Below are 22779 nucleotides of genomic sequence, written 5' to 3'. Positions count from 1 at the left end.
AGCCCCGCTCCCCCTCAGCGCCCCCGGGGACGGCACCCGGCTCCCCTCACCAGGCCGCTGGGTGGGTCGGGAGCGGCCCGAGCCCGGGGTGCTGTTCCCGGCTCTGGGGCCTTGGGCCCCCTCCTGTAAATCGGGGGCGAGACCACCACGGCAAAGCGCCCGGAGACCCTCGGGTGCAAGGGGCACGATGCGCCCCCCATGGCGCAGCCTAGCTGCTGGGGGTCACTACGTCGAGCTAATAGCCCTGTCTGGAAAAGGGGGGGCGGTGGTTCCCATCTGACGGGCTCCAGGCGGGGTAGCCCGCCCGCCCGCCCCACTGGCCCCTTTGCCAGAGTCGTGCTGCTCCACCTGGCCCATCTTACTCCCCTTTCCCACAGTCTGGGGAGAAGGCTGAATTTCCAATGGTTGATCCGTCAGCAGGGTCTGGCCCTGTAAAACCTCCACTCTCCAATCTTCATCCTTTTGATTCTGGCCTGGTTGCCCTTCTCCACTTGTGATTAGGACAAGGAGCGCTTATTCCTCTATCCAGCAGAAAATCCTTCTCTCTAATGATGCAGCTAGTGATAGACCCATCTCATAACACGAATATTTCCTGAATCTGTAAGAAATGTGAGCTAAAGGTAAATGTGTGTTTGTTTTCTACTTACAGCCATGGAGTGCAGAGACAAACCAGTTATTCCCACAAGGAAACTAGTACAAGGTAACTTTCTGGAAGAGGGCTGGAGACTTGTTTCTGACCCAACTTGCTTTCTAAAATAGTCTACATCAAATGTTGCATAGACTTGTTAAACCAATCCTGTTCAGTATATGTAGTAACTTCACTTATGAGCCAATAAAAGATTTCCTTGCACTTCTAAGAACCCATTAACTTTCATTTAATTTGTTTAGTTTCTCCCCTGCTGATTTGTATGATTTTACTAAAGTAATGAAATCTTACTATTTCAGCACGGTTGCCTTTCAAGCGTTTGAATCCTGTACCAAAGGAGAAATATGACACAGGCATGGAAGTCAAGAAAGCAAAGAGCTCACAAGATGTTGTTGGTCAAAATAAAGATTCCAATCTAGATACATCACATTCATCCTTGGACAATATGGAGAATGACTGCCAGTTGGATTCTGAAATGCAATTCACTCCCAAACTTGTTAACGGAAAGGGTCCGTTAGATAACTTTGTACAGAAAAACATAAAAAATAACATGAGAGAAACTGTACTCATATTTGACTTGACAGAGGACTCTAACCACACACTAAGTGATGGCCTAGACCACAGTAAATTAAATTCAGAAGCATCTTTATCTGTAGAGACAACTAATGGTATGATAGAAGATACAAACCAGTCGACTCCATTAAAGCCTGTTCAGAATGCCCAAGTGGATGTTTCAATGGATACCAATCCACCTTATGAAGCTACTGCAAATAAGGATGAAGACTCAATAGATGTAACTAAATCCTGTTCTGAATTATCAAATACACAGTATAATAATTTGGAAAATGAGAGTGAACTCAAGGGTGTTATATTTGAGGGGAAGATGCCTGTAGTAGTTCTGGAGGATATTATGACTGTGAGATCTCCCCATGTTGTGTCTTTGGAAGGAAGTATGACCTCAGAAAGTGAGACAATGGAATCTTCTCCTGAAGGAGACTCTATACTTACTAATTCCTCATTAAGCTCCCCCTCTTCTACCAGCTCACCTGAGGCACAGAACAGGAGTGATACTAGTCCTTTAGCTGCTTCAATACCTGTTCGGAAGGTTGGTTTTTTGTTTTTAAATGTTTGTTTCATTTGCATGTAGCTAGCATGGTCTCCCACCACAAAATCTATCCTAGGATTTTTGAATCCCTTTGTTCTGCCATTTCAAGTTGTTAAAGGTCATGGAAAGAGTTCTGAAAAGTATTGTAAGTTGATATTTTTTTTGCAGAAAGCTCATCACTCTTATAGTGAGCAAGATTCTCAAATGTTGACTCTTTTAAGGCAGAGAGCTGGATTCTTAGCTATTTCTAAAATGAGTAGTTAAAATAATGTGCATAATCAGTGCATCTTAAGCTGTATATTTTAATGTTATCACAGGTATATTTACATAACTTAGTCATGAAGCCCTGTGACTTTACACCTGGGTATAATATGTGGGTAAACAGCAGAGATAGTTGTCTCTGTAGGACATTTTAAAATCTTACCTTTTATGAAGTTGTCGGAATTGTAAGTCCTCCTATATATACAAGATTGAGTTTTAGGTTGTGGAAGAAGCTGTTCAAGTGTGCAAAATACTGCTTTTTTTTTTTTTAAGTAATATTTATGTAAAATTCCTTGAAGGATAGAAAATGCTCAACTGCAAGCCTTATTTCAGAACAATATAACTACAAATCCATGTGCTGTGTGGGGCTTGGAAGAGGGCAACTCAGACTACTTTTCTGCATCTCTTAAAACTAGTGTGCAAATCTTGTGCTGTCAGCCATCTTGTTAAAATATACACCATCTGATCATGTGCAGTTATCCATTGCTTGACTTTTTTCCAAAGCATTAGTACAAAACTATTTGAGGCACATGGTGCTGACTGACCAACAGCATCAATAGTGGAATATGATAGTAAATACACATCTACACTAATTAAGCTTCATGGTAGCTTCGTGTGTGTTAATTTTATGCACTCATTGAATTAGTTTCAACTCAGACTTCTGTTCTAGTGATTGTTAGAACCTTTACAGCACCATGATTTTTGGTAGTGCACTGAGAGGGAAGCCTGGGTTTTTGAAACTGCAATCTGCGCGAATAGTGCTCAAACAATTAATCAAATGGTTTGAATAAAGTGGAGAGGTGAATAGGCTTTTCTGGAATCTATCAACTGAGATGTAAAGTGGGAGTTTCTCTTGCATGAAACACAAAGACCTGATGCTTAATATTGTTGAACCAGAGCAGACCTTGTAACTATGCTTTGGGCACTGCCATCTCCTTCAGTGCAAAAGTATGGTAGACTGTCTGGTCTGTGTATTTGTTTAGTTCTAGCTACCACTTAATTTTGTAATTGTTTTTCTAATAAAGTGGTTCAGGGCTAGGGTGTGGGTACTGCTCTATGAAGAAAGATTGTGAGCAAAATGTGTAGCTTGGCCACGTGATTGGGGGAGGGGGGGGGACACACACATGCAACGGAAAGGTGTAAACACTGAGAATGGAGAGAAATTATTTAGGGGGATACAAAGGAGTAATAGGATACAATTAAATGGCTCATAGTTTCTGGTATTAGACTTACTTATGAATTAGACTGTGGAATAGCTTCCCAAGTGAGGTAGTGGAAGCTCAATTACTGGGGATATCATAACTGGACTGGAAAAAACACTAACGTGTACTTCAAAGTACTATTATACATGGGCTGGGGGTTTCGACTTCATGAATGTTACATCTCTTCCCTTTCTAATTTCTGTTACATCAGTGGCTTGTGTTTTTAGCTAGAAAAAAACAGTTATTGAGTTAAGTTACAAGTAGGTTTGGCAGAATTAAATTTTTATTTTTTTTTATAATTTTGATGGATATCAGTTTTTTTAAGAACTTTTGTTTTTTATCCATTTACATTTTCACAGTTGTGGGAAATTATGGGAGGGTCTGACTAGTTACTTAATGACAATAGACTTTAAGGTTCAAAAAGTTAAAACTTTACAACCATTAAAACACAAATTGGCAATGTTATATGTCAAAATATACAATGTAAATATCCTTAAATTTCAGAGGTAGTCAGTAGGTGGACTGCGGGCCAAATCTGGACCACCAGATACTTTTTGAATGGATCCTGAAATCTTCTTTTTTTTTTTTTTTAAACTTTCTCTGGAATCTGGACCTTAACTATACATTGACCAAGAAATTTGGACCCTGATAAAAAATAGACTATCTCCTAAGTTCTCAAGCAGCATTTCTTTCTTTGCCTAACTGTAAATTTTGATTATAAATGGAAATATTTTGTGTACAGTGAAATTGATGCTTACCAATTAAAATGTAATCCTTCCAAGCCTAGTTACGCTTATGATCTTGATCCCTGAATTGACAATATGCTCTTATCTAGTACTATAAGCTTGTCTGATACCATACTGGTAACAAGCATGAAGTACTGCCAGTATAGCCTTATAGGGTAAATGTGCTTGGCTTTTGGCATAATATGGTGATAAACCACTGTTTTTAAACTAAAGCTCCACTTGGAAATCTTGCCACAAAACTGCCAGTGTAATGAAATAAAGGATTTTCGGAGGGGGGTAACCTGCATTCCACAAGCTTCAAGATAAGGTAAAATGTCATATCCTTGGTATTTTAATTTAATGGAACTTTTGCCAAAAATGGGGAAAACAGCACATACTACAGTCTGTGTTCTGTGTCCTGGTATTGGCTTCTTTACAAAGTTGCATTAAATGTGTTTAAAAAAAAAAAATGTAAATATGGCTTTACTGACCCAAAGGACCTTATGGCAAGGACTGCATCCTTTCTTATACAAGGCTGAGTGCAGGACTATTGCTTGGTTATACTGCATAAGCATGCATCTTTCAGAATAGGAAACTGGGTATTGAATGAGTAAAACATTGTACTACCTGATCTGTATCGAGAAGCCTAGAAAAGGAGAGAATAGAGGGATTTAGCAAAGCTAACTAAACTACATAAAATACTACAGACAAACTTAATCCATTTAATCATCATGTGAATTGAATTGTTTGGTATTCCACAGTTGCCTATACAGAAATTTATACATGTCTAAAACAAGCATAGATGTACTGTTTGGTGGAAGGGTAAGAACAAGAGGGGCCTTTCTTCTCTCTGACAACTTCTTGTCTCATGGTTGTTAAGGACACTCCTTTTATTTGGGTAATGAGGGTCCAAAATCATGGCACAAATCAGTGGCATACTAGAGTAAAATATTGGCAGTAAGTAGGATCTAACTTTGCTACAGCTTTGGCTCCCCTTGTTATGTTTTAATGATTTATAGTGGCTTTGTGATTGACTTCTGCTCTTTTATATGTACAAAAATAAAAACATAATTTGGTTTTTTAAATATACCATGGTGATGGTACATTAGAGAAGAATATACTAATGCTAAAGTATGCAGAGTAGTAATATAGCATAAGCTTCAGTTTGCAATAAATTCTTATAAATACATGCTTGGTAAATCAGTCAGATTGGCTAGGAATGAAAAGAGCTGAAACCTGCTTCCTAATCTGTAGGAATATTTAACCTATCAAACATGCTGTTGGATGTCTAAAATTACAGCAAGTTTTGGTTGAGCTCTTCTGGAGAAAGTGCTCTAGGAACTGAGGTACTGAGAGTGATGTAGACAGTATGAATCTCAAAACGTCTGTACCTTCTAATTTCAGGTGCATCAGAAATTCCTCAAAAGTTCTGCGGAGAAGGAGAAGCTGAGATCGCAAAGAGTAAGGCATTTTCACTGACCTAGAAAGTTTACCTGCTGGGCTTTTTGCATTGAATAGTAAGCAAAGCCTTTTGCGTTTCCTTTTGGTCCACTTTAACACCTCTCTTCCTGCTTCTCCCGTTCTTCTAACTGAGGAAAGTGGAATCTTTATGCATGCAGTTAAAAGTTCTTGGCTTGTCCTGAAATTGCCTAATGCATGAGTAGTAGCGTTGCTTATCTCCTGTGTGATATGCACTATAATATGAAGTAAAGAAAAACATAGGTATGTTTCCCACTGACTTCAGAAATGCTGGGAAGGATTCTTTATTTTCCTCAAACTTTTTAACTGACTATATAGATACTCTCTTGTCCTGCATTTCTGCCAGACAGCTTGGAAATCCTGAAGAACCTTTGCTCTAGGGCCGCCTCCTTCAACATTCTTCCTCTTTTCTTGACAGCTACAAATATGATGTCCAGTTTCCATTTAAAAAAAAAAAAATCTGACTGTGGCCTGCTTGCCTGTGTGATTTGCTGGATGAGCTAGCCGGTACTGCTCCCCAGGCAGCATTTGTGAGCTGCATCCTATATCCATTAGAAAGCTGCTGGTCAGCTACTCCCTTGTAGTGTTATGGTGCTATCATGTAATATCACTTCCATACCACTCTTTCCTGTAATGAAGTGCTAATATAAAGCCCCTGATTAAATAGAATTTTATGCATAATCTGCAACAAAGATTTACTTTGTTGCATGATGGAACTAGACTGGCATTTTGCCAGAAGCTACTAAAACAAGCATCACTTATAAGCACCTATCATGTTCTCTCAGTAGCTTGGTTACAAGATCTGATTATTGCCTGTCCCTGTTTCATATAAGCTACATTAACATTGTAGTTTAGATGGAGTTTGTGACAGACTTAAAAATCTTGGCTTTTTATATGCAACATACTTTGTGCCAACAATCTGTTGTACTCTCGCATTCCATATATACATACTCCTACTTTCAGACATTTGATTGGGCTGAGTGAAAGCCTCTCTAGTGCACCGCTCCTGCTATTTATTTATATATAAAGGTTTGCTGTTATCTAGACAACTTACAAAGCCACGTCGGCCAATAAATCTTCAGAGGATTGAGTCTTTCTAGCAGTCAATGAAGTTCTTATGAACACATTCTTTATAGGATTGCTGCCATAGACATAATTTTGTATCAGTTTGTCAGACTTCTGTTGCAGATATCTGTGCAGCACAAGCTTTGCTTGGTAAATACAGGCATCTGCTGGAGGCCTGAAATGTGAACTCAGTAGACAGAAGCTAGAAACTGACAATATGGGGCATTTGGATGTCAGAGTACAGATTTCCTTAGCTCCCAGATATAGCATGTGCGTGTAGTGCCATCAAAACGGGCTATCTTGGGATCTATCGCTGCACTAAACATAACACAACCTCAGAATATTTCAGTAGATGCTGCAACTGAGAAAAATAGCTCAGGCTTGCCTCAGGATATTATAATGTAAGTTCTAACATCACTTATGTTTGCCTTCCCTACTCCTCCCATAATACTACTTAGATCAGTGGTCCCCAACTCTTTTCGTCTGGCAAGCGCCAGACGACAAGCCACAGGGGACCGTGGCGGTGGACAAGCATCTGCCAAAATGCCGCTGACAAGCGGCAACGTCAATAGGCGTCGCTGCCGAAATGCCGCTGACAAGCAGTGTCATCCAGAGGCGTCGCCGCCGAAAATCAGCGGCATTTCGGCGGCAGCACCTCTGGATGACGCTGCTTCTCGGCGGCATTTTGGCGGATGCTTGTCCGTCAGCCAGTACGCAGGCGCACTTAAATGTTGGGGTCCCCTGACTTAAATTATCATAGCAACCCAAGGTGTCAAATTACCTTAAATGAACTGATGCACCAGTAAAAATGTCTCCTTGCTTTTAGAGTTATATAGGAAATAAAATATCTGCATAATGCAAATGGTGGTGTTCATCATGTTTTTAGGAAGTAAAGTGGGTCTCCTTCAGAAACTCCATCTGGATATGAAAGTGATTTCTAATTGGGTTTTCACATTAGGAATCTCTAACGGTAGGCAGCCATAAATGAAAATAAGAGCATGAAAATGCGGTACCTAATAGGATATGTATTTCCCCAAATATCTTTTAAAACTACCATAATCAAATCTAGAAAAGTCTTTCTCCTGTATACTTAAATTTCCATAAACAAATATGTATTCTCAGACTTAATAATTAAAACATAAAACAAAATATAACACAAACTTCCTTCAGTATGCAGAACATGATTAAAACACTGTACAACTGACAGGCCCATTGAGGAGAGAGGGAGCCAAACACATTAATCAACAGGTGTTTGAGGACCAGCTTCACAGAATGGTTTAGCTTGCCCAGGCAACTAATGACAGTACGTAAATCCTCTAACTGTCTCTTACTCCTCGCTGGTAACCTGAAACAAAACCAGGCCACAGGCTAAACACTCAGTGCAAGAACTTACACCAGTAACCCAACAGCACAAACAGTTGTGCTAATCTATTCTTTTGATACATAGCTGCATAATATGCATGACAGGGACATTTATTGAACTGTTTGTTTGGCAACTAGGATCAAGATCGTGCAGATAAGCTGCAGAAGTTGCAAGCAGAAAAGGAGGAAAAAGGGAGGCTGAAAGAAGAGGCAAAAGCTGCAAAAGAGCGGGCCAAGGAAGAGGCAAAGAAGAAGAAGGAGGAAGAGAAAGAACTGAAAGAGAAGGAAAGGAGAGAGAAAAAGGAAAAAGATGAAAAGGAAAAGGCTGAGAAGTTACGAGTGAAGGAGGAAAAACGCAAGGAGAGACAGGAAGCTTTAGAGTAAGTGATTTGTGTCCATAACTTGTATTGTCACAGAGTTATACTGGTTTAAAGGTGCTTGTAGAAATAAGCTATCAACGTTAAGGGGTTGCGCTGATTTAACTATCTGTTTCTAAATAGTTTTAGTACCAGTTTTAACTATGTGGACCTGCCCTTAGTCTTAAGAATTTTCTACTTGAATGCAGATGATAAACTGAGCTCCTACTTTGAAATGGCTGAAAAGAGGTTTTGTGCTTCACCTGAGGTTTTTTCCTCTTCATGCCGTGGCTGGGGAACTTCTCTTTTTTAAAAAGTGTTTTTATGTTACAACCACAAATTCCTCTTCTGGATGTTGGAGGGAGTTGAAAATGGATAACTAGTAATGTAGACATGGTTGAACATATGAACTTCCAGTGCAGAAGACATGAATAGGCTTTTGTTCCACATTCTTGCTGGTTTTGAACAAATGAATGGACTACCCTTTTGTTCCATTTGTACAATGGGTCTTGGTCCATGACTGGAGCTCCTAGGCTCTACCACAATACGAATAATAAATACTGTCACCTTAATGACTTGTGCGGTAACTCCTTAAATTAACTTTATATTTTAAAGGGCAAAACTTGAAGAGAAAAGGAAGAAAGAGGAGGAGAAACGGTTAAAAGAGGAGGAAAAGGTAAAAATGTCTTGCTTTATTTTGGAGTCTTGCTGTCCCTCTGATGCTTTCTATCTAGGTTCTTGTACTGGAATTGGAGACTGCTAGTGTCCTTGATCACCCTGACACCCACATTTCCCTTGCTAGATCATCCAGAACATGGCTTCTAATATCCCCTCTATCCCCCTCTTTGAATCTCTCCATTTGCTCTCCCTTCTCCGTTGCATCACATTTAAACTTCTTGTGTTCTTATTCAAAGTGCTTTGTATTCAATCTAGTCTTATTGCACTACTCCACCAGTGATGCCTTGGTGCACCTCTATCCATTGCTCCCATCAGTGCTGTGGCCTTTGTTCATACTTGTCCATCTCCACCTTCCTCTCCACAAAAAATATAAAAGCTTTCTCTGTTCTGGTCTGTCAAGCTGCTGACCTGTCCATAAATCCTTGCGGAACTTGCCTCTTTCGACAATGCTCACAAATCATGCTGCAGCATGGAGTTGTTGGCCTTCTCGTTCTTGTTTGTGAAGGAGTATCTGGGTCAGTATGGAAATTCTGACCTTTCAGGACTCTGGGCTACAAATGGGGAACAGTGGCAATATGGAAATCCTTCCAAAAGTCACTGGGGAGCAACTCATGTACTTGCTCAGAGGATATTGTGATTGGCTTTTGACAGATCTTCCATCCAAAGCTCTCATAACCCATCCTCTGAGCAGGATAACAGTACAAGCCCTCCACCAAAGCACCATTCTTCCCACTCAAATTCTGACACAGGCACTCAAGTGACGAATTTAAAGCAGGAGAAAAGAGAACTGGAGCAACCCCTTATCCGAACACCTAGCCTCTTTAGCCTGCCCACTTGTTTTGTTGTGTTCAGTTATAGGATTCCAACACAGGACAAGGCAATAGTAGTACATTCATTTGTTATTGATCACTATTGGTGTCCAAATTTGTACTAGGTGTTTCACAGAAAGCAACAACCCTTTTGTTAATGTTTCATTGTATTACAGGAGCTGAGCAAAAAGACCAAACCCCTCACTCCATACCTCATCTTGGACTTTAGTGAACTAAAGAGTGTAACCCCTGTTAAAGACTGGGCCATATTAATGTTCATTTAACAAGTTGATAACATGTATTTCAACCCTCTAATTCCAGCGCATTAATGCACAGAAGGCAGAAATCACCAGGTTCTTTCAGAAACCAAAGACTCCACAAGCCCCCAAGGTCAGTTATTGCTAATCATTTTCTTTATTTCTCTGCTTCATTTACTATCTTCTGAACCAACACACTAGTTCTGTTAATGACATGCATCCACACCTTTTTCTTTTCAAGTGAACAAACTTGAGGACTGACTTCTAATTTATTTTAAGAAGTGATGGCTGTGCATCTGTGGTTAGACAATTGAAAACTTTGTGGCTGATGCTGTGAGGGACAGAATTGTAATCTCTTATGGTAGAGATCATACTTCTTGCCAGTTATACTGAAAATCCATGACTCGTTTAATAGTTGTTCCAGGAATGATTACAAGACTTTAATTCTCCTCAAGGGGATCTGCTGAACTCACAAATAAGAAGTATGTAATCCGGGGTAGTCAATAGGCAGACCAAAAGCATCTGATGGTCAGTATTTAGCCTGCGAACAGACCCCAAAATGTTTTTATTTATTATCATTATTGTTTTTAATTATTTTCTTTGGAGTCTGGACCTTGACTATGCCTTGGCCAAGAAAGTTGGACCTTGACAAAAAATAGACTACCCCTGATCCTAGCATCTCTTGAAATATCAAGACTTTAGATTAACTCAAATGGGTTAGTGCTGCTGTTTTTCAGATGCTGATGGATTCAGACTTTAACATTTCTAAACGTACTTTTAATTTCAGACCCTTGCTGGCTCCTGTGGGAAATTTGCTCCCTTTGAAATTAAAGAGAACATGGTCCTGGCTCCACTCTGTCGTGTTGCCTTTGATCAGGACCTCTCAGATCAGTTAGATCAGCTCCTACAAGCACAGAATAATGACATTTCTTTCTTGGAGGAACTAAAGTGCCGCAAACCACACACATCTGGACCTACCATTGTCTGTTACCGCAGTGCTGACGTAGTCAACAGGTTAGTCTGGGGCTTGGGGTTGCTGTTCACTTACATACCAACTATGAAAACAGTGTTGGAAAATGGTTTGCACCAACAGCAGTGATCACAAAAAAGTGGGGTTTTTCTTTTAAAATAGTCCTGTATGAGCTTCGTCACCACAGGAAGCAATGTATTGTGATGCAGATTTCCTTGATTCCATATACAAGCTCACAAATCCTTCTCCGCAGGGAGTCTTGCACTTGAACAGTGTCCAGTGCAGAAAGGGAGCGCTCTGTTTGCTTCATCTAGGGTTTTGTCTACACTGGCGCTTTCATCAAAACTTTTGTCGCTCAGGGGTATGAAAAAACACCCCCTTGAACGACAAAAGTTTTAATGACAAAGCGAAGTTACCCCCCCTCGTTGGAGGTGGTTTTATTTTGTCACCGGAAAGCTCTCTCCCGGCAATAAAGAATGGCTACATTGCAAACCTTACAACGGCGCAGCTGCAGTGGCACAGCCACCCTGTTGTAAGGTTCGCAGTGTAGACATAGCCTAAATAACATGGCTTTAACAAAAAGGTGCCATCAGATAGTTAAACCAGAGCTGCTATCACACACAGGTTGGTGTCGTTATTTAGGGAGGGACCCTGGCCGGGATAGAAGCTTTGTCCTTGCAAGCAGATGGTGGCGATGTGTCGTTAATTCAAACACTCTAGAATTGTTTGAGACTGCTGAACTGAAGAGGGTCTCTCAGGCCTTTAAGTGATGTCTGTGGGTTCTCTCTGAGCAGCAGTGGAGTGTGAAACCACTGAGGGCTGTGTTTGTTTCCACAGTGATGTGGTGATAGTGGATAGCTGCAAAATGGACAATGTTCCTGAAAGGAAGAAATTTGGCAGGATGAAACTCCTACAGTTTTCTGAGAATCATCGACCTGCATATTGGGGCACATGGAATAAGAAAACCACTGTCATTCATCCCAGGAATCCCTGGTCAAAGGACAGTGTAAGCATTTCACAATCAGCATGGTCTTACCCATGCCTTACTGATTGCTTTCTTTCAATTCTGAAACAGACCTTGTCTCCAAATACCCATGCGTTCTTCTCTTGCATTTCACAGACCAGTTGTCATTTATTCCCTCTTGCTGCGGTTTGAATTGTTGCATGAACTGTTGCATTGCTCTCTGAGTTCACTGACTGAGTGGTGACATGTGGACATTTCTCATTACAGAAACTGCTCGACTATGAGATAGACAGTGATGAAGAGTGGGAAGAGGAAGAACCAGGAGAATCTCTCTCTCACAGTGAAGGGGTGAGGATTTCCTGTGCTAGCCGGCCTTGAAAGTTACGGAGATGATTCAAAAGAAACATAGCTGTCATAGTGGACTGAAGCTTTGTTGTTGTTAGTTTCAAACCAGACAGATGACACTCTTTTCTGAGACTGTTCACGTCTGGATTCTTGCTGCTTGTTGAAACTCTTGCTAGGTGATTTATAAAGTGCAGTTTCTAGTAAAGTTAACTTTATCTTCAGGATGATGATGAGGAGGGAGGAGAAGATGAAGATGATGATGATGGCTTTTTTGTACCCCATGGGTACCTATCGGAGGATGAAGGAGTGACAGAAGTAAGTGAATTGAGTGACCATGGGCCTCAATTTCCTTGTTTCCCAAATGTACTGTGTAATAAGTTGCATACCTTTCAGGAGGGCACTGCTGGGTTGGCTCAAATGTCTAAAGATTTGGGCGCTGTTCTCATTGGTGCAAACTGCACGCTTTGCTAGTTGGTAGAGGAGAGGCAGCCTGCTCGGAATAGGACGGGTCTGCTTATCTGTTTAACAAATAAATGAAATGTATACTTCAGCCTTTAATACTAGCACACTCTACAGTCAGTTAGCATATCGGTGTCTTTGCACTTCCAGATAGGTATATACTGCAGCATTTTGATCCAAGCAGGGGAGAACAACATTGGACAGAGGCAGTTTTAATCACTTACAACCTGTTGTTACAAAGAGGGATGTATCAGTGTTTAATATGTTGTATGGCCATATGAAAATCCAAGAAAGCTCTTCTATGGTGAGTGGAGTAGAGGAAGGTTGAGCTAGGAGAAGGAGCTACCAATAGCATATAATGATTTCTCCCACCTCTATAATAGCACATTTGTATAGTGAATGGTAGTTAGAGGAGCATTTGAAATACCTGTAACACTGTAGCGAAAGACAATGCTGATCGTAAGCTTATGCCCAGGATGAAGAGGGTGAGTTAGAAATTCCACCAGACCCAAAGGATGACAAACTTTGCTGTATGGGCAACTTAAAACAGAATGTGAGGATGTTATCTCCTCAGAGTGAAAACCCACATCTAGGAATATTCCCGCCAAAAGAGAGGAAATAAGCAGCTGATAATGGCCTCTTTAGTGCTTTAGCCTGTTGGTCTCAGAGAAAATGTGTAACATCCTAGGAAAGCTTCTACCACAGGGTGACCCTACACTTGGAAGCTTTACTTCTAAACAGCTTATAAAGAGGCATTCATCAGGAATGGGCTGAAATCCCATTCTTGAGAATAAGGATGACAGGGCTTCCCATCTAGTGTTTGATTTTGAGATATAGATATATACCTATATACACACACTTTTAGAAGAGTTGCAATTTTGAAAACTTTATGTTGTGGCAGTGTTTTTCAATGGATATGGGACTCAGGAAACCAGTGTTCTAGTCTCAGCTCTGCCACTGGCCTACTGTGTAACTTTGATTTACATCCCCTACCTATGCCTCAGTTCTCCATCTGTAAATGGGGATATTTCCTGCCTATGTGATTCATGGATGACAAGCTCTGTGACAGCTAGATATTTAGTGAATCACCACCTGACCATCAGAGATTGATAATAGGGGGTTTTCTGGCACTTTTACTGTAAAGCTGTGACCAATACTATTTCTCAGCACTGTATGGGTCCATTAATTTGATAGCTTTCCTCCCGAAGTATTTCCTTCAAACATTGTACCTCAGAGCTCTGAACACACTATGAAGCAGAAGTGAGGGAATTTCAGTTTTTCTGGAATTAGTGAGTCAGAGGCTTTTCTTGACTTTCAGGAGCATGATCCAGAGAATCAAAAAGTTCGTCAGAAGCTGAAAGCAAAGGAGTGGGATGAACTGATAGCCAAGGGGAAGAGGTTCCATGTTCTTCAGGCTGTGAAGATTGGCTGCATCTGGGAAACAGAAGAAAGCAAAAGCAGTGCACATGCAGACCTAAAGGTGCTTCAGCAGTTTGCAGTTTGTATTCTGGATTCATCTGTTGCCGAGGAAGAGCAGATGCAGAAAACTAGCAAAAAAAGGACAAAAGACCAGCAAAGTAAGACTGGGAAGGGCCAAACTTTGTGATTTCGCCTAGCAGTAAATCAGATGTTGCCTGTGAGGAAACCCCTCATGTATCCAATCTAAGTTTGTTTAAAATTCAAAATAATGAATAGTGTTAAATGACTAGTGTGAAGTCTGAAATATTTGCACGTGAACTTGATGGAAACTTTTCCATGCTGGGTAGTTCTAACTGTTCCATCTGAAATCTGTTGCTTGCTTTAAACGCTGGAGCCTTTTGCTGAGAAAAAGATTAGAAAAGACCATTTTGAGTTCAATTATATCCCTATATACTATTTATTGACTATTGATTAATGCTAAAGAGGCAGAACTAGTTACCAGAAAGGATGCTAATACCATGAAAACAGAGGGAGGGCTAGAGCAGGAGATGGAGTTGGACCTCTGGGTTCTGTCCCCAATTGATACTGATTTATTTGAGTTTAACAATACTTCCTCTCTGTAAAATGGTGGGTATAATACCATACTGGGCTGTTGCACTGCTTGCATTCCAAAATTCCTTTAAGCAAAGTGCTCTCCCCATGTACTTTGAGTGACCACAACCCTTGTGTGTGGGTTTTTTGGTAACAACTGCTTAGTTTATATCAGTGAGTCAATGACTTATCCTGAGCTCTAGGCATATATACCAGCTTGCCTTCAAAAACATACATGCAATCGTCTTTCTCTCTCCAGTCCTGGGACAACTGCTTCCGCTGCTCCATGGGAATGTCAATGGAAGTAAAGTGATCATCCATGAATTCCAGGAGTGTTGCCGCCAAGGACTGTTCAGTGAAACGGCCCTTGCCCCAGATATTAGTGATGCTAGTCCTACAAGTCCCAACACTTCCCGCCCGCAGACTCCAGTCAACGAGGACTCTGCTATCCCTTCCAAAGCCAGACTAAAGCGAATTATTTCAGAGAACTCTGTGTATGAGAAGAGACCTGAATATAGGATGTGTTGGTATGTCCACTCAGAGGTGCTGAAAAGCTTTGACCAAGAGCACCTTCCTGTTCCTTGTCAGTGGAACTACATCACACCAGTCCTTTCTGCAGCCAAGGAGGACAATAGCAGTGTACCAGGAGTGACAGCGATACAAACCACTCCAGTTTCAGTAAAGAGGAAGTCAACAGGAAGCATGTCTATCACCAAGTTCATGAAAAAACCTAGGGATGCAGAACAGGTGAGTTCCTTTAAGAACATTCTAACTTTATGTAACTCAGAAGGGGATGAGAACTATTAACATAAAATAGTGATGATCTAACTAGGCAAGCCTGGATCTCCTTATAGATGGCAAAATGCTGGTTTTGCAGAGGGGAATATTGTCATGAATTTCATTGCAATGTATCCCTTGTGGGATGGGGTGGCAAGAGAGCGGAAGCTGATGCCTATTCAAATTAATGTAAGATGCTTCTTTGGAGTTCTAGTTTTCAAGTTGAATAGGAAGTTTAATTTAAAATATTGGCAACTTTTCTTTCGGTCCCTCCACTTTCCCCTATGTGGGTAATGATCACCTCCAAACTACAAATGTTTTCTGAACACCTAGCTAAACCTGTTTATACTGCAGTTCTCATACTATATGCATGCGAAACAGTGCATTCTATCGCTGTCAGATATCTTCCTTGCTGCCTAGCCTTGACTCACTACTCTCACCTCTTGCTCTCTGTTGCTTGTATGTATTGAACATAAGCTGTAAGTACCTGTGGACTAAATCCTTAACTGTTGCTTGTAAGGCCTCATAGCATTGTAGATTGGCAAAATATACACACCAAGGTAACTGTCAAGACAACTTAGTAAGCTTAGAAAGTCCTAGAGTACAACATGAAACATGAGGCAAAACTGAGTGCTTATGATGTGCTCTCGTTTTAGGCTACATGTTTCCTTCTGCTCTCTTCCCTGCTTCTCAGTGTAACTGCAGATTTTAATAAGAATTTCAGCTGTTACATTGCTCTTAAATTTCCCTTTCAAGATGCATGGGTCCTAAACATGCCTCTCAACACGTGGCGTTCCTCATCTCATGTAGTAAATGCCGCCATAGCAACTATGTGGGTGAAACTAGACAATCACTATGCTCTCGAATAAACTCTCATAGGAAAATGATATAAGACAAATACCATATCACCTGTGGGTGAACACTTTTCACAAAGCGATCACTATATCTGACCTCTCAGTCCTCAAAGGAAACCCGCACAACACTTTCAACAGGCAAGCCTCGAAGCTTAAATTAATAAATGTACTAGATACTAAAAATCATGGACTGAAAAGACACTGGATTTATGGCTGCTTATAATAATCTATAACCCATTAAGAGCCCCCTTTCCTTTCCTCCCTGTGACTGGAGGGGTATTAATGGGCCACTTCACCTTGAATGGTCCCTTGAAATGTGATAACTACTTAGGCTAAACAATCTGTTCCATCTTGTATTTAGCTGTGACACTTTGTCAGTTTCCCAGACCTGAAGAAGAGCTCTGTGTAATAAAGGTATTACCCACCTTTGTCCCTCTCATATCCTGGGACCAACAGGACTACACCAATGCTGCATACTTTTATTAAAGTTATTTCAAGAGATGTCTATGTGTAAGTCCAGTTAAAAGCTAGAAAAGATTGTGTTCATTAAAGCCACAATCAGGGCTTTAACTTCTGTGTATCTTAATTATCTTCCCAGCTGCCAGAGTGTCTGCTCTGAGTCTGGGGCAATAAAGAGGGAGTTAAAGGTTGTTTTCCAATTCAGTGCTGTCAGGGGCTTGCCTGTGCACAGAATGGAACAGAGGTAGAACTTTGCTCAGCAGACTGCATGCATTTCTTGTCCCTTTATCTGCAAGCTTGGGGAGAGAAGCTGTGACTGAAGCTCCTTCCTCTACTTACTACCATCTTACTCTTAGCATGTTGGGCCTTTTTCTCTTCCTCCTGCATGTGAAGCTGCTGAGTAACACCACTTTGGAGGCTTGCACTGAAGCTGTTCCTGCCCCCAGAGTCCCATCTGGCTATTGATTGGCCTACACACTGAGTAAGACAGAACCTAAAACCTCTGCTTGGTATTCACTCAAGCAGTTAACTATGGGCCATGATCCTCCTGCAAGAAGAAGGGGGAGACTGAGGATACTGGTAAACAGTATTATTCTACAGACCCTCTAAAGCTCTGGATGCTGCTAAAGGCAACTTCTTAAAGTCGAACTCAATACACGGGACACAGTGCAGTTTGGAACAAGGTGCAGAAAGCTTTCAGAAAGAATATTTGCATTAGTGCCTTCAAGTCAACTGCTGCTCTGTCTTATTGTTCCTCCCCTCAAATAGGGTGGGTGCTTGTGGGAAAAATCAAAATTAGATTGTTTGGATCCATGCAGCCATGTCTCAGTGAAAATACCTTTCAATAAGCTGTGGTCTTTTCCCTCTTCTTACCTAGTCATCCTTCTGCTATCATGATATTCCATCATGCTTCCAGGATCTGTCTTCCAAATTCTGGTGCTCTTAAGTTGAACTCTTAAGTTGAAGAGCAAAAGAAAGTCACTACTATAAACTGAGAACCAGTGCACGTGTGAACAAACTCAATCTTGATTAATACATAGCTTTAAATTAAAACATGAAGGATATTCTCAAATCTAGGCTTTCCTCTCTAAATCCAGGAAAAATAATAGAAGCAATTCACTGTGGAGTAAGCACAACATCCTTCAATTCCTTTAATTCCACTCTTGTGCTCCCTTTGGCTCAAAAGCAGCAGTCACCACTGTTCCCATTACTGTTCTATAAAAAAGGAAAAATTAGTTCCTTTTTAAACACTGAAAAACAAATCCTGAAGGGGAAATTTTGGTAGGAAAATTATAATTTTCATATAATTTTATGATTCCCTATTGAAAGCAAGAAGAAACTTTTAAAATGTTTTAATTTAAAAATAAAAGTGAAACTTCCCTTTCAGAACAAAGCTTGAGATCATGTTTCAGCTCAGGGTGAACAGTTTGTACCTTCCTTACACACAAGGCAATGAATAATAGCCCCTATGTTTTAGCAAGCAGTTTTTTGATACAGCAACTTATGTAGCAGGAAATCTGACAGTAATATAGATGCTGACTTTTGACAAGGGGCCCAGGCTGTGTGTGAAGTCAGATTAGTTCATCCCTGGGGAACACTAAGTCCAGCTTTGTTCAGGATATCCTGAAAGCACTGTAAGAAATACTCACTACAGAAAGGCTTGAATTCCTTTCTGTGCTGCCTAATCCACTGGAGAACTTGTTCTGATCATTTTGCATGTTAAACAGTCACTGGCAGACTTAGTCGCTACTACCTCTGGTGCAGCTTTTTGATTTCTTTAAAGGCTGAAGCTGTGGAAATGGATGGGTTCCAGGCCGACACTGAAGAAGAGGAGGAAGATGACTGCATGATTGTGGACATACAACCAGGGAAAGGTGAGAAATGATCTCTGACAAATGGCTTTTGACAGATTGGCTCCCAGGAGCCACTCAGTGAAACACTGCTTAACAGGCTAGTAAATTCAGCAGCATGTGAACAGGACATACAGCTAACACCATTGCTGTTCTTCCTACCATTATTTCCACCTGGGCAAGTTCATTTTGCATCACACCTACTATTGACCCCTCCTCTGTTAGTGCTGCTGTCACCCTCCCCAGTCCACATTTGCTCTTCGCTCCCAGATGCCAAGTTGTCCTAACCTTGGCTGAGGGTTTTGCTGCCTGCTCTTCTATAACACTTCCCCACACCACTTAATAGGTCCCAGACCAGCAGACCTTACTAGTGCTCCATCCGTCTCCCTCCTGCCATTTCAGAGACATGGGGCGAGAGGTAATATCTTGTATTGGACCAAGCTTTCGAGCTACCCAGAGCTGTTGTCTGAAGAAGAGTTCTGTGTAGCTGGAAAGTTTTTTTTCCTCAACAGAAGTTGGTCCAATAAAAGATATTCCTCACCCACCTTGTGTCTCTAAGATCCTGCGATCAACATTGCTACAATACTACTGCAAATTTCCCATTCCAGTCGGTACTAAGCTGGACCTCCTCTTTCCTACCCTGCTCAGTGCTTTGGTCAATCATCTGGATTATAATCACTCCTCGTGCCAGGAGGAAAGTGACCTCTGCACCCCCCCCCCCCCCCCAAAAAAAAAAGTCAGGGTTGGATGTGGATATGACAAGAACAGTCTGGAAACACTTTGCACTTATGTAAATTGCTTGAGAGTTGTTTTTGGCTGCTAGGCTAATTATCACTGATTTATACTGGTAGATAACACACACTGTTCTCCCCTTCTTTGGGAGACGTAATCTTCAACAGAACAAATGAAACCCTGACAATACACCGCCTGCAGAAGGTGCTATGCTTGCTGAGAACTGTGAATGCCTGGCCTTCTGCATGTTCAGAAGTGCAAACGGTTAACACAAGACTCTCTCTAAGGTTGTGTATGCTTTTGCTGCAGGACCCTTACCTACCTGGTTTTGTAAAGCATTACACATACACCCTCTTTGTGGTGGTTCTCCTCATGGAAATGGGGCTAGGTAATAAGCAGGGCTCCTGTTTGGCAGATGAGGAATCCAATCCTTGCCGCAGAATTCTGCTCCAGAATCTAAGCAATAATTTACAAGCTTCTTTTTTTAGATCTTGTTGTGAAAAGGACCTTAAGAGTATGAGTCAATGCAATATTTGCAGCCTGAAATAGTAGCTGAGGGGGTGGAACTGCTTCTTTCCTCTCGCTGGGGTTTTACCTGAACCCTGACGTTAATTTCATTAAGTATTTCTCTGCTGGTCAGTTAGTACAAAACAATACTACAGCTGTTCCTTACATGGTTGTCAGAGCCTTCAGTTCCCCTAATGACTTCTGCAATGGAGCTCATCTTTGTAAGACTGTCTCTGCAGAGCCCCAGTGTAGAAGTTACCTGGCACAGATGTGGGGTGAACAATGTTCCTTGATTCTACATTCCATAGACGGAGGGTATTAAAATGTCCCACCCCTTTGAAAAAACAAGGAGTCCTTGTGGCACCTTAGAGACTAACAGATGTATTTGGGCATAAGCTTTTGTGGGCTAGAACCCACTTCATCAGATGCATGGAGTGGAAAATACAGTAGCAGGTATATATACATAGTACATGAAAAGATGGGAGTTGCCTTACCAAGTGGGGGGTCAGTCTAATGAGACCATTCAATTAGCAGTAGAATACCAAGGGAGGAAAAAGCACTTTTGTAGTGGTAATGAGGGTGGCCCATTTCAAACCGTTGACAAGGTGTGAGTAACAGTAGGGGGAAATTAATATGGTAAAATTCGGTTTTGTAATGACCCATCCATGCCATCTTTATTCAGGCCTAATTTGATGGTGTCCAGTTTGCAGATTAATTCCAGTTCTGCAGTTTCATGTGGGAGTCTGTTTCTGAAGGTTTTTTTTGTTGAAGAATTGCCACTTAAGTCTGTTACTGAGTGACCAGTGAGGTTGAAGTGTTCTCCTACTGGTTTTTGAATCTTGTAATTCCTGATGTCAGATTTGTTTCCATTTATTCTTTTGCGTAGAGACTGTCCGGTTTGGCCAATGTACATGGCAGAGGGGCACTGCTGGCACGTGATGGCATATCACATGGGTAGATGTGCAGGTGAATGAGCCCCTGATGGTGTGAGGTCCTATGATGGTGTCCCTTGTATTTTCCACTCCGTGTATCCGACAAAGTGGGTTCTAGCCCATGAAAGCTTATGCCCAAATAAATTTGTTAGTAGTCTCTAAAGTGCTGCACGGACTCCTCGTTGTTTTTGCTGATACAGACTAACACAGCTACCACTCTGAAACCTCCCACCCCTTTGAGTCATCTCTGTTCTCTGTACCAGCTGGAACTGTCACGGTACCATCCTCCCCTTTTTTCTGTTGCTTAATAGACAATATTTTTAAACGTTAGGTATGTTAAGATAAAATTGTGTGCATTATTTTAAATGCACAGCAAGATTCTTTGCAGTCCCAAAAAAGCAGAGCAACTTAAAGGCTCTAACCTCTTGTGCTGAGAAATAGGGCTCTTTCTGTTCAGGTTTTCCTCTAAGGACTTATCTAAACACAAACTTGAACTGGTTTGACAGTGATTTTTTTAAGAAGTAAATAAATCAGTGCAAAAGACTGTGGATGACCATTTTAGGTGTAAACAGAATTTATTTTGGCTAAGTTTGTCCTTTGATTTAACTGTAATCTAAAATCAGCCACTGAAAAGTGTCTACCCGGGCTTGTACCAGTAATGCATACTTCGAGTAGACAAACCCCAAAGACTTGAGGTATGTCTACGCTACCCACTGGATCGGTGGGCAGCGATTGATCGGGGCGGGGGGTCGCTTGATCGCGTCTAGACGTGATAAATCAACCCCCAAGCGCTCTCCCATCGACTCCTCTACTCCACCTCCACGAGAGGCGCAGGCAGAGTCGACGGGAGAGCGGCAGCAGTCGACTCACCGCGGTGAAGACACCATGGTAAATCGATCTAAGTATGTCGACTTCAGCTATGTTATTCACGTAGCTGAAGTTGCATAACTTAGATTGATCTCTTCTCCCTCCCCCCCGCCCAGTGTAGACCAGGCCTCAGACAGAGCCTCTAACACTAACTACACTTTTTAATGAGGATATATTGCAGGTGCTGAGTTGCACTGTATTAGTTGTGAAAGTGTAAAACATTTTTCTACTTCACAGATTCTACATCTGCAATTACTGAAACTACTTCAGAATCAGATGGTGCAATGGAGATTGTCCCCATGCAGAAGGCTATTGCAGTTGGCCCATCGAACGCAGTTTGATACTTAATACCTACTAACCCCTCTGTATGTATGTAGAATTTTTAGGATTTTAAACTTGTGTATCTTTGTACAAGATACTTGAAAGTATTCCATATTTCTTGTAAAGAGAAGACAGCACTTTGGTCTAAAGCAGAACAGATGAAAGCTTGAAAATTTTAGTTTTAATATTTTTAGCTAAAAATATTACATATTAATCTGTCTTTAATAAAGCATTATTGAAATTGATATTTTGTATGAAAGTATCTAACTTGTGCTCGCTAAGCAAAGTTAGCTGTGTGATCTTGCAAATGTAAGCTTAAGACTTGCCTATGGGCATTACAGTCTGTTCATAATTCTGTATAGCATGGCTTTTGGGGCATAAGTGGTGACATGTACAATTATATTTGAATTTATGCTACCATTATTTTGTCCTGTTTCTGGTCTGCCTTTCTATAGGGACACTACCAGGGATGACTGTTCTGTGTGGGGAGGGAGAGAATGTATGTGAGGTGATATAGGCCAGTGTTTCTCAATGACTGGTTCATGGGCTGGCACTGGTCCCTGAGATCTCCCTGACACTAGGAAGGCAGCAAGTTGGCCCCTGGCATCAAAAAGGTTGACACACTGGTATAGGCTGAATCCAGGTGAAGAGTTGAAGTGTCTGACATACAGATTTTTTGTTTTAAAACCCTGATTATCTATATAATTAGGCTTGGCAGAATTTGATTTTATCATTTTGATAGATGTTTATTTTTAAGCTTTTATTAGTTTAAATCTTCAGTTGTGGA

At 41.1% G+C, this 22779-nt stretch overlaps 1 protein-coding gene across 1 annotated transcript in view; it reads left to right on the top strand.

The window, feature by feature from the left end:
- The window catches only part of CHAF1A (chromatin assembly factor 1 subunit A), a 22394-nt gene extending 157 nt beyond the window's left edge, over positions 1 to 22237 (top strand). Inside the window, exons 2-15 of the mRNA XM_026655002.2 lie at positions 650 to 700; positions 946 to 1751; positions 5344 to 5400; positions 7984 to 8225; positions 8817 to 8877; positions 10010 to 10078; positions 10733 to 10959; positions 11753 to 11921; positions 12147 to 12227; positions 12447 to 12539; positions 14002 to 14260; positions 14953 to 15440; positions 18567 to 18657; positions 21909 to 22237. Coding sequence (XP_026510787.1) covers positions 650 to 700; positions 946 to 1751; positions 5344 to 5400; positions 7984 to 8225; positions 8817 to 8877; positions 10010 to 10078; positions 10733 to 10959; positions 11753 to 11921; positions 12147 to 12227; positions 12447 to 12539; positions 14002 to 14260; positions 14953 to 15440; positions 18567 to 18657; positions 21909 to 22012 — 2798 coding nt within the window. The 3' untranslated portion in view covers positions 22013 to 22237. The remainder of the gene's footprint in view (positions 1 to 649; positions 701 to 945; positions 1752 to 5343; positions 5401 to 7983; positions 8226 to 8816; positions 8878 to 10009; positions 10079 to 10732; positions 10960 to 11752; positions 11922 to 12146; positions 12228 to 12446; positions 12540 to 14001; positions 14261 to 14952; positions 15441 to 18566; positions 18658 to 21908) is intronic.
- The last annotated feature ends 542 nt before the right edge of the window (positions 22238 to 22779 follow it).

This window comes from Terrapene carolina, unplaced genomic scaffold (assembly GCF_002925995.2).
Source record: "Terrapene carolina triunguis isolate 2854851 unplaced genomic scaffold, T_m_triunguis-2.0 Scaffold194, whole genome shotgun sequence".
Lineage (NCBI taxonomy): Eukaryota > Metazoa > Chordata > Testudines > Emydidae > Terrapene > Terrapene triunguis.
The sequence above is the reverse complement of the archived record's forward strand: the minus strand, read 5'-3'. Positions and strand labels throughout refer to the sequence as shown.